The sequence below is a fragment of the Cygnus olor genome, chromosome 10, assembly GCF_009769625.2.
Source record: "Cygnus olor isolate bCygOlo1 chromosome 10, bCygOlo1.pri.v2, whole genome shotgun sequence".
NCBI classification, from domain to species: domain Eukaryota; kingdom Metazoa; phylum Chordata; class Aves; order Anseriformes; family Anatidae; genus Cygnus; species Cygnus olor.
This window is the reverse complement of record NC_049178.1, coordinates 8,796,514-8,808,678: the sequence shown is the minus strand read 5'-3', so window position 1 is coordinate 8,808,678 and position 12,165 is coordinate 8,796,514. Positions and strand designations below refer to the sequence as shown.

Sequence of the window (12,165 nt, the reverse complement as noted above, 5' to 3'; positions counted from 1 at the left end):
TTTCAGCTTCTGGTTAAATGGAACGAACTGTCTTCAGCAGTTGCTTTTTACTGTAATTTCTCTTAAAGGTGAAAACAAGCAGCAGAAAATGCCTGAAAAAAAGTTCCAGCAGCATTACATTGTTTGCATTTCCTTGGGCCAATACATTGATAGAAGTGTTCTCCTGCCCTGACCTTCACAAGAGGAAAAAAAAGATTTGAATATGAATAGGCATTGTGAAAAATGTATTGCACTGTGCATTTACACCCTAGTTTAGACAAGAACAACTTGTCCAGGAAGACACACCCTACATGAAACTATTATGCAAGTGAATGGCATTATTCAGAGCTGAGGCCAAATCTCCACCTCCCTCTCCTTGGACAGGAGGACACCATACACCTACAGCAGCTATGCACTTAGCACGAGACGAGCAGTAAGATGCCTTCTGAAGCTCAGAGCTTCATTACCTATCTGATGGTTTTGTAATTACAAGTTGTAGCAGAAGGATCCAGAAGACCATGGCTGGATTTGTACAGTGTATTGACACTATGGGTTTCTTCTTCCCGTTTGCAATGCTCAGAGAAGCACTGCTTTCTCTCAAATTCTTCACAGTGCCACTGTCACTCAGTTCCTGGGGCAATGAATTTCCAAGGTTAACTATGTATGAGAAAACACCTTCAAACAATGCGATTTCTCAAGGGCAACAGAAACGCTTAGTTGCCATCTTAAGGGAATGGCTGCCTTGGAAGACCATGAGTCTTTCCACTGGAGCAGCTTTTCCTTTGGTTTCACATTACTGGGCAAGGTAAAAGGACAGACGATTCTTCACATTCATCATTCATAAGCAGACATTAAATGTAAGCCAAAAAGACCAGTGCGCTACTCTTCCCCACAAACGTACCGCTGCAGGTTTTGCGCGTATGTGAGCGCTCTTTTGTTCACAGAAAAGCTCTTTAAAATCAGATGACAGAGCAGCGCCCTTCAGGAGAGAGGGCCTGAAAGAACAGGAAGCCTCCAAGCATCAAGCAACCGCCAAGCCCCGTCCCCTGCCCAGGCGTCAAACTTTGACCGTAAATCAGTTGGAAGGGGAAGAGCAGAACAAAATGAAGGGCTTTTCCTCCTCACAAAGACGACGGAGACGTGCTGCAGCGTGGCTGCAGCAAGGGCCTGCATGGCAGCAGCGAGGCCGGGAACGCGGGGCCTCCCCGCCTGCCTCATAGTGCAGTGGGGACATCCCTGGCGGCGACAGCCCCGTTGCTGAGGAAACCAGACTGATTTTCACAAAGCCACGCTGACTGAAAGCAGCAGTGGGAATGGGAGGAGAGCCCTGAGGGGAATTCATCCACAGCAGCCAAAAAATACAATTTTGGTTAAAAATCAAGCGAGGGAAGGGTGCTTATTCCTCATCCTTGGAACAAGAACGACGCTGTGGTGGCTACAGCAGTACCCAGCAGTGGGTCCTGTGGCACTCCAAGGGGGATTTTAAGGTCCCTGCATCCCCGAAACACATGGTCGGTTTGATCCGAAGCTGGCCACAGGCCTTAGCTGGTCCTACGCAGAACACAGGTGCGCGAGGCAGCTGCTCCCCATCCAGCTTTTAACTGCTCTCCCTTGAGAACAAAACCAAAACCCAAATCCAACCCCCAGCAAAATAGAAACCGACTGTGGTTAGAAATCACTACTCCGGTGCTTTCATAAGGGCTGACGGCTGATTCACACCTAGGCAAACTACTCGCCCCAGCCAAAATTTCCCCACACAAGAAAGTTCAGTGGATGTAGAGCATGAGTCACTCTATACCCTGCCGCTTCCAAAGAGTTTATGTATTTTAGAAATGCTGTTCAAACAAACAAACAAGTTTTTCTGAGCCCTCCCCTTACAATTGGTTTAATAAATCTATTCTCAACCCCAGCTGCCTCAGGCCCAGGGGGCTGCCTGAGGGCTTTGCTTGGAAGGCCAGTGTACTTGAGAGGACTCGAGACAAAATCATCCTGGGAAAAAGCCCATGGAGAAGAGCCAGAGCTTGAACTGGCAAGATTTAAGATCTGTGAGCTGTGCAACTTTAATAAGATTGCCTTCTTGGCCCAAACTTCTGAAATTGCTCGTAGAGATAGTACATTTGGAGTGGTTTTTTTTTTTTTTTTTTTTTTTTTTTTTTATGTTCAGCAAACCAACATTTCTGGTGGGAAAATTAATTTTAATATTTATTTTTCCTGTTAAAATAGGTCACGGAAGCTTCTGTGCAAAATGCCGTATACTGTAAGGATTCAGGAACTAGGAGGCCACATGTAATTTACATGCTGAGCAAGAATTCTCTCCCCCTTCACTCCTGGGGTATTAAAATGCTGGAGCATTATAGCTTAATCTCATTTAGGGAGCTTTGAATCATCTTAGATACTTAGGAAGTCTGTGTAAAATACCCCAATCCACACAATTTCTACGCTCTCATCCAGACAGACCCCCCCAGCAGAGCACTCTAGTGATGACCGACAGTTCTCACGGCCTCACACGTAGTGCCCGGAGCCCCCTGCCCATCTCCACCACCGGCCGCTTCTCTGCCGTGCTCCTTCCGTGAACACCACCATGTCTTCTCAAGGTACAAGAGCCACAAAGCACACAGGTTGGACAACTCCACCTTACCCAAAGAAATGAGGACAGCTACACAGACAGCTATACTGTTGCTATCTGAATATTACAGGCGATCCTTATATCTGGCATTCTAAAGAGATATTTGACATGGAAAATTCCACAACAAGGAAACCTATGCACATCATCTGAGAAATGGGAACTTTTTCAGGATCGAGCAAATAGTAACTACAAAAGCATTTGGGGATGCAACATGGTATATATGATTATGTAAATAAATAAAACGTTTTATTTTTTAAGCTGCCGTATACAGTGAATTGATTAGCACAAAAGAGTCTTCATGTGCACAAGATTCATCTAATAAGTTTCTTAGTTTCACATTGGCTCTTGCTCCCAATGACAGTGGCAGCCTCCTTCATGCTTCCCATGAATTTAAGACAGCATGAAGATAATCTCTTTTTTTTTCAGTTTAACTGGCAGCAGGCTACCATGACAAGTCACTTATTTGCAGACAAGACTGCTCTTATACGGGGTGCTACCGCATATGGACAACAATGCACTAAGGAAAAAAAAATGAAGATGCGCGTGAACCATGATACTCAGGTGTAGCCTTGATTCTTCTGAAATTATAGAAGATGTTATCAGTTTTTTCCAGTCTGAGCATCTTTCTCCACGGTATTACTGTAAGTAAATGAGGCTGAAGTCACTTGACTAGTAGATGAACTTTAAAATTCTTCCTTATCATTCCCTTGCACTAAAGCTAATTTGCACAATCCAGTTATCTGGAAGGAGAGTCCCAGCTAGCATGAATCAGCAAGGTTTTCCTCTAGTCAAATGGAACACGAGGATTTAGACTCTACAGGGAGGAGGGAGAGAAAAAGAGAAGGGTCTTCTAGTCTAAAGAGGATGTCAGCCGATAAGCTGCATCTGACCCATATGCACACACTCTGCCTTTAAGCACATTCCTCATGGTTGAAGTAAGACACAAACCTATAACACTTTGAGATCTTTGAGTCTGGGCAAAGACAGGGGAACACACCTTGATCTGCCAGAGCTTTGCTGCTACACAAGTCAGGGTACAACTTGTGCCAGCTTGCTAGTCAACTGGAAGAGAACACAGTAGGTGCAAAGCTGCAGCTACACAGTATGTTTTGTGAGATGATTTAAGGGTTTTATAGCATTTACCTTTCTGTTTGCACTTTATGAACTGCTATTGAACCTAGCAGGTATTCATTACACACGGTTTTATTACTTCAGACCAAGAATATCTTATCTTTTATTTTTAATTACTTGTTATATTTCAAATAAGGAGAAAGACCAGTCAAGAATATCAGATCATCAAAGTAAATTGATGAAGTCCACCTTTTTTTAATTAACTAGTCCAACTGATGCTCTGGAAAGTGCCATTCTGACCCAAATACGTACAAAGTGCTGAAAGACTCAGGTCTTGAATGACTCACTGGTTTAAAAACAATTCTTGTAGCAGCAGAAATGACCCACTTTTTAATCGTCTGGATGTTATTTTAGGTATTTTGTGCATGTTTACGTAATCCCTACCAAGTTTGGCACTGAAGGATAAAATTCAAGGACCAGTCTCATGCTATCCATATTTTAGGTACTCCTCCATACACTGGGGGCTGCCATTTGACTGGAACTTTTCTGAACTCATGTTCATTTTACACTGTTTCTGGCTTTGATCTACCAACACATAGCTCCTGGAGTTTATTACTCATACTCAGCTGCGTTACTGACACTGAATTTACTGTAGCATGAGATAAACCAGTATAAATAGGCTGCAGGAAACGTGGTAGGTAAAGAGGGAACTACAGAATATTTCACTTAAAGTACTAATTTCCTCCTGAAACACACAGTCACTCCAGTAAAGCAAGAGCTCCTTCATCCTGCATAAAACCTAACCAACAATTACACTTGGTTCCCCTGAATTCCCACCACAGCTGTAGCTTAGTACATTATTCTTCCTAGCTCTGAAATGTTGAAATGTTTCATTCCTGATCTGGCATAATTTTCTTCTCTTCTAAAAATGCAATCTATAGCATCCAAGATGCTTGTTAACATTTCCTGTTCTACAATCAATCATCAGCCTAAAATAACCTTCACTTTCTCTATATGCATTGCCTGTAGTGTATTTTAAAAGTACCAGCCCTCTAGATAACTTGCAAAATAGATCATTTGACTGTACAGTCTCCTGTTTGTGAGCAACCCTGATCTGACTTCAGGGTATACTAACTGAAAACAGACTATCCAGCGATTAGCTTATGTGATGTAGTATTATTTAACTTAATCAGAAACATGAAAATTGAGTGAGAGGCAAAAACACAGCTCACAAGACTAAATGAAATTAAGGACTATCTTTCTCCTCAGTGATTCCACTCTGGAAAGCAGAACCACATTCTCTATGTAGTCCTATGTGTGGTTTCCAAGATCCATTACAGGTAATAATTTCTTGCAAAATTTCTCTATTACCTGCTTCCTCCTGAGTACAAAGTTATGCTAATACTCTTGTGGATTACAGTAGAGACTCCTACTCTATTATTATCATTTATATCATTCACCAAAAATACCTTAAAGCTAAAAGAAAAGGAGACTGTTCATTTTAGTGTTTGCTTTTTGCTTTGTTTAATGACTGGGCTTCACCTGTTTGTCGTCAAATCAGCAAATCACGTACCCATTGTTAGCATTTAGCAGCACAGGACATTTTCCATGAGGCAGGTCATTGCTTAACTCACTATTTGTTCTAGAGGATAAGACCTGTGAACTAGCAGGTCCATTCGTATGTACTCCACCTTAGTCTGAAAGTCTCAGAACGACTGGAAGACAGACACGGACAGACATGTGCATGTGCACACTGTGCTTAGGGAAGAAGCAACTTCTGTAACTACTTTACCATTATTCATATGAGTTTTCATATCAAAAGTATCAAACTGCTCATAAAACAATGCACTTTGTTTTCCCAAAGTTCCAAAGATCTTTGTTTTGCTGCTATGTCTGAACTGACCTTCCTTTTCTTCTCCTGGAAAGAAGCAACATCTGTTTACTGAAGCTGAAGAGTATGCCAACATGTAACACTTCTTACATCCTGAAACATCCTGAAAACCACAGAAGCAGGGAAATGCCAACAACCCAGCAAAAGAATGGTCTCTAGCTCCTATTTCTTGATCCCACCTTTCTGAGTTTTCTACCATCTTTCGCAAAAATAAGGTAGGCCAAATGCATTGAAAACATCATTTTGACAGCACTTAGCAGGAATTTGTACAAATAAAGAAAAAGTGAGGGAAGAGAAAAGGAAAGAACAGAGCTGGATTTTTTTTCCATGGGAAGACAAGGCCTAGGAGCCCACATTTACCCTCACAGGTAGTCAGCTATTCCAGTTTCCTCTCCCTAAAGAGGGAGGAGTGGGGAAAGACAGCACAGAACACTCAGGCTGATGACAGTGGTAAAGAAGCAGGGGTTATATTTTAGCCCCCAAAGGTAAAGTGAACAGAAGAGGGCAGGCTGGCAAAGAAAAGATAAAAATAGAAGTGACTTGACTTCACTTGACTGCTATTTCTGGATCAAATACAGAAAGAGATACGAGTTTTTCTATTTGCTAGGAAGAGATGGACCAAAACACACTCGCCTTCTGGAAGGCCAGTCCTGCAGACCAGTTTTGTTTATGCTTCTACCCTTCTAAATCCCAGTGTTCTCCCTATTTGCAAACAGTGCTATTCAGCCAAAATGTCATTATGTGTCTGAGTAAACAGATTAGATTTTCTGTAGCAGGACAGCAATGTGTGTGGCATTTCAATCTAACAGAAACAAAGCTGACAACACATTTTTAAAGCGTGTAGCAAATCATAATGCCAAGCAGAGTAAGCTAAGCCACGTAATACTTTAGGAAAATAACCAAAACCCCGCAGCATCACTGGGAGGACGTCTTGTGTTTTACCACTCTAAAACGATTAGTGAAATCCTAACTAGCTCCAATTACAGACACAGACTAAAGAAGACAGCAGGACCTCCCAGTTACAGCATGTAGACCTCGACTGAAACATGGCTCTGGAGATGAACGTCTCTGCCTATTTGAGCCCTTTCCTCTTGAGTATCTCAGTTAAAATTCCTTCCATTGAGTAATTTCTATCCAGATCCTGGCTGTGATGGCTTTGTTCCCACACAAAAAAAAACCAACCAAACAAAAAAAAACCTGCAGGCAGAAAGCAGTGCCATCTGCCAAGTCAGAAGCTTCTTTAATGGACAAGTTTGTTGTGCAGGGGAACAGACTCTCACACTTCATCTTCAGCAGCAGGAATGATGTTCTTCTTTTCCTGGGAGCAGGTTACAGGGAGCACATTCACACTTGAAGTATCTGTCCACAAGTATACACAGATATCAATGGATACTGCACAAGCAAACCTCGAAGAAAAAAAAAATATCCATCTAGCAGCCCTTAGTTTTTTTCTGTTCAGCTTGCAAATCAATCTTTAAGTTTCTCTTTACCTGTCAGACCAGGGTTTTCTTTTGTGACAGCTTCAACAGCCTCCACTTTCTATTCCTGCAAGTGAATGATAACCCAGCCATCGCACCTAAGAAGTGTGAGCGATTGCAAGGCTGAAACACCAAGGCCCTATTGTCCCTACACAGAGCTGTGCACTGCAGTTGTCTCTGAACAGATTTTTTTTCCAAAAGTTTCCTTTGTTTTTTTTTCCATGATGATTTGCTCTGAAGTTCCATCTGCAGCAGGTTCGGGACTTGCATGGCCCAGTTCAGGTTTCACAAGAAACAACGGCAAACTTCTCCAAATATTTTCATCCTTGCAAATATCTTCAGGGCTAGGAAAAAGACCTTTCTATTCTTGCCAATTAACCAAGCATAGTTTTTATCCTTCCTTGTTGGGTAATCTTCTCATTAGACCATCTTTGGAGAGAATAGCAGATTCTCTCTGGGCTGCTGGCAATTTTGCTTAATCGCATATTTAACTTTTTATTCAGCACTTAAACTCATAACAATGAGAAATACATGCACACAAGCAGCAAAGTATTATCTGCCATTTAAGCTCCCTAGAGCTCTCATAAACATCTTCATATTTCTGTCCATTTTGGAAGACAAGAGCACACATTCCACAGCTGGGGGAATGACACACATATGTAACACAATTTCAGTGATATATTAACCATCACTGACAAAACTCCAGTTTGGCAACGGCAAACTTCAGTCTTCAATATATTTTAAAAGTTCTGAAAAAAATTGGCCTAGGCACTCAATGCTAAACAGAAGCTGATGTTAGAGGAGCTACTACAGGTTCCTCCTCCCCATCAGGCAGAGGACATTCTGTCATGGCACAGCAACTTTAGTTCTCCTCTCCCCCTCCACAGCTCTCAGCACTGAATTAAAACATTTTACAGATGGTAGTATCCAAAGGAATGTATTTCCCCTTGGAAATCTCCCCTCTGGAGAGCTACAAAATTTGTTCTGGAGCACACCTGATGCCACTGGACTGTGCTCTCGAATGACAACTTCTATTTTAAAATGCTTCCATAAAACCTCTGAAGTATGAATGGTATATAATATGTTCCCACCACCTGAGGGAATGAGCCGTGCTGGAGATGGTTTATAGTGATTTGGACGATGACCAGACATGCAAAGATCCCAACGAAGTCCAGCACACGCAGTCCATGTGGCGGAAGTTTGTACGGACTGCCCAAGCATCACATGCCAGCACGCTGGCAGCGATGAATTGGAGAGATGGGATGGGACCGACGGTGGATGTAGTGTCCAGCCAGCCTCAGCAATATGAAGAAAATCTCTCTGCCCCACTACGGGTCTGCATCTCGGTTGTGGAGAAATTGCCCCAACAGCTCCAGCACCTTGAAGAACGTATGCCTTCCTCCTCACCCAGATGGAGCAGTATCTCATCCATTAAGAGTCAGCATTTTCCTGCTCGAGGGAGAGAGTACCAGGGACGCACAGCGCATGGCACCCTGTGTTTTTATCTGCATGACCTTGGCGAAGACATGAGGAAGTGGGATGGTGAAACCTACCTTGACCCTAGCAGCTCAGGTACGTGAACTGCAAGGAAATACAGCAGCCAAAAGGAGTTCTCCTAGGAAAACTGCTGCTATAATTTCTGCTAGAACTTCAATACAAACTGGAGTCAAAGGCAGCCAAGTGCTATTGACATCACTACTGCATTTTTCTCCATCCCTTTGGCAGCAGGCTGCAGGCCAGTTTGCTCTCACTTGGAGGGGCGTCCAGTCCACCTGGAGTCGACTGCCCCAGGGATGGAAACACCGCCCTGCCATTTGCCATGGACTGATCCAGACAGGGAAGCGTTCCCAAACACCTGCAATACGTCAGTGACATCATCGCGTGGAGCAACAGAGCAGAAGGTTTTTGAAAGGGCTATTCTGTACTCTGTGACGTCACGCTCAGCAATAAAAGGTGGGAAAGGGGAAGGAGAGGGGGAGGCTCTCATTAGGAAGACGTCTGTCCTCCCACACAACTGCTATGCCTATTGAGGCCCTGCTTCCCGGGACGTGGCCAAACATTGCTTGTTGATGGGAAGTAGAGGACTCTTTTCTCTCTCTCTGTGCATCCATGCAGCCTTTGCTTGTTTTTTCCCCCCTCTTCCTTTTCCCTTTAAATAACGTACCCTTATCTCAACTCATGAGCCTTTTTTTTTTTTTCTTTCTAGCATACTTTCTTCTCTTCGTCGTATTCTGAGGAGGGGAAGTGAGAGAGCGGTTGTAGTGGAATTCAGCTGCCCAGCAAGGTAAAATCACCACAATAGTGAACCTGCTAAACTCTTCAGAAATAGCAGAACAGTTTCCACATTAACTTGAAGGAATACTATCCTTCACAGTATGCGAAGTATGGAAATTAATGTTGATAGCCCTTCAAGTTAACTCACTTGTCCATGAATATTTTAGCAGAAGGATCTGATTAACGGATCACACTTCAGAGTAGCAAAACCCAACGCTCCCCTGGGCAGGTGTGAAACCCCAGTACTTCCCAGGCTGTTTGCCAAAACTTCCAGTTCCCTGATGATAAAACTTTGTGAGTCAGCTGCACGTAGATAATACACAAACAGTGATAAAGAAAATGAGAGTGCTGGAAACATGTACATTAATCAGCATGCTACTGTATTATAACCTTTCTATTTCACCTATTAAAATTGTTTTTAATATACAAAGCTACCAGGTATTTCCAGCCTCCTGCATCAGGGTGCAAGAAATCTACTGGGCATGGCAATTCTAGCTCAATAAAGCGAAGACCACATCCAGACCCCAGCAGGCCTTCTGGCTGCCCAGTAACAGATTTGTCCTGCTGGCAGAAAATGCAGAGCATGAGGTTTATGAAGCAGAAGGGTACCCAAAAGTCTTCTAAATATCCTAATTAATCACATCAACTTCAGCAAGAACTCTGTAACATTTCTTAAGACATTCTCTTGACAATTACTTCAACTGGTTTTCAGTCCTGCCATACAGAACCAAGCTAGTTCTCATTTGGGTTAGGTTTAAAAAAAAAAATTATTTTTCATTTTTATCATGCGGTCTAAAATCATCAAGGAAATCTTCAGGTTAAAAGCTGCAGAGCGAAAGGCAGGCGAGCTTAATGTTCTCTAATTAATGGCTACTGGTCCGTTTATTGAAGTTATGCATATCATCATAAATTCCATCTCATTTTCAGTTAACAGCTAAACTTACTTGCCAATACTGGTGTTATGTGTGTTTTCCCAGGTAATACCCTTCTGGAACCAGATCGCAAAGAAAAAGAGGAGAGTAACAGAGTAAACTGGAAATGCCCCTTAAAAAGCCAAAAGAGATCCTCCTTCCAAAGTCGAATATTTGTGACAGTCTGCCTCTACCAGCTTTGCATCTACAATTAATAGTGCCCTTCAAAACAACTTCAAAGGGAGAAAAGCCTGAAGACCAACGGACATTTAAATACTTCCCAGTTCAGGCCTATTTCATTGCACAAGATCCAAAACAGTTTCATTCCCAAGTATTGCATAATATATTCCTTCAAAATCTAGCAAGCTTTCTCACAGAACAGAAACTCATGCAGAATTTTCTGGAAAAGACTCAGGTTTGGGCCACTATGCTGTAAGCAATACAAATGTCCCCGTGTATTGGAGTTCTTCTTCGTGCAGCCCTCTTTGTGAAATGTGAAGAGCAGAACAAGTAGCTTTTCTGGGGCTTTAGAAGTGAACCCTGGCCTCCAAAACATAAACAAGGAAAAAAAAAAAAAAAAAGAGCCTACGTACCTTCAAAGCACATTTCTGCCCCGTCTCCTTGTTGAAACACTCCAGTACTTTGCCATTGATTCCTAACCCTAACACCCGTTTGGAGAGTTTGTAGTCATCCGTAACTGCATGTTTTTTTATCTCTAGTTTGACATGGGCTGCTCCCCCAGGCAAGGATTTCACGATGCTCTTGCTCTCCACGTGGCTCTCTGGCTGGGATTCCTGTTCACCTTCATTTTGTTCCATATCAGGGAAGAGTCTGAGGCTACCGAGATGCCCAGCAGATACCCTGTGGGTTATCCTCTGCAGAGTCCCTCCTGGTAATCAAACCAAATGCTTCAAATAGTCCATTTGCTCGCCATTTAGCCCTGAATAAAAACGTAAATGGGCATTACTATTAGCAACGGATGCGAATTAACTGCGTGCCACCTAACCACTTTCTTTCCTAGCAAGGTGAGCAGGCGCCCAGGAGACCAAAGGCGGAGGGAGGTTCCCCTCAGGACGCACACTTGCCCCAGCTGTGCAGCCCAGCTGTCCCGCGCACACAGCCATCAGCCCGCACTACAACTTTCTGCTTTTATTGCCTCGGACCGAAGTCTGCGCGGCAGCACGACGAGACGGCGGCCTCTGCCCCGAGGAGCTTGCAGAAGCACGCTGACAACCTGCCGCCTCTCCGTGCCGTGCAGACGCCCGCACGGCGGCCCCAGCGCTCGAGGCCGTGCAGGAGCCACGAGCAGGGCCGCGGGGCCGCCTCACCCCGCGGGGGGCCGCCGGGCCCCGGCCCCTCAACAGCGCGGCCCCCGGGGGCGCCGGGCCCTCGTCCCCCCGGGCCGGGCCGGAGCCTTCAGCCCCGCGCCGAGGGGAGGTGGAGGAGGAGGAGGAGGAGGAGGGCAGGATGGCGCTGAGGGGTAGCGAGGCGCAGGGGGCCGGGGCTCTGCCGGGGGGGCTCGGAGGTCGTTACCTGCCCGTGGCGGCGCGGCGCGGCCCCAGCCGAGGCTTCCCGGTGCGGAGTCCCGGAGGGCGGCGTCTGCCTGCGCCCGCCCCGGGCAGGTGCGCGCCGCCTCCCCGCGCCCTGGGGCCGCTGAGGGGAGCCTGGCCCCGGGGGGCCGCGGGAGGCGGCGGTCTGCTCGGCCGCCGCCTCGTCCCCGGGGCGCGCTGGGGGGAGCCTGCGGCCGGTCCCCGGGGAAGGCGAGGGGCAAGGGGGTGCTTAGCGGCGGGGGGACCCTGAGGCACCGGCCGCGGTCCTCGAGTGCCGGGGGCAGCGGGGGCGAAGCGCCCGAGGCTGCTCGCGGGCGAGGCGCGGTGCGAAGGCCTCCTCCCCGGGAGGAGCGGGTTTAAGAAAGGAAATAATAAATGAAACAGA

General features: G+C 45.3%; 1 protein-coding gene across 1 annotated transcript in view; it reads right to left on the bottom strand.

The window, feature by feature from the left end:
- The window catches only part of MAPKAPK3 (MAPK activated protein kinase 3), a 51,955-nt gene extending 40,907 nt beyond the window's left edge, over positions 1-11,048 (bottom strand). The window contains exon 1 of the mRNA XM_040568443.1: positions 10,824-11,048. Within this exon, the coding sequence (XP_040424377.1) occupies positions 10,824-11,048 (225 nt within the window). The remainder of the gene's footprint in view (positions 1-10,823) is intronic.
- Between the last annotated feature and the right edge of the window lie 1,117 nt (positions 11,049-12,165).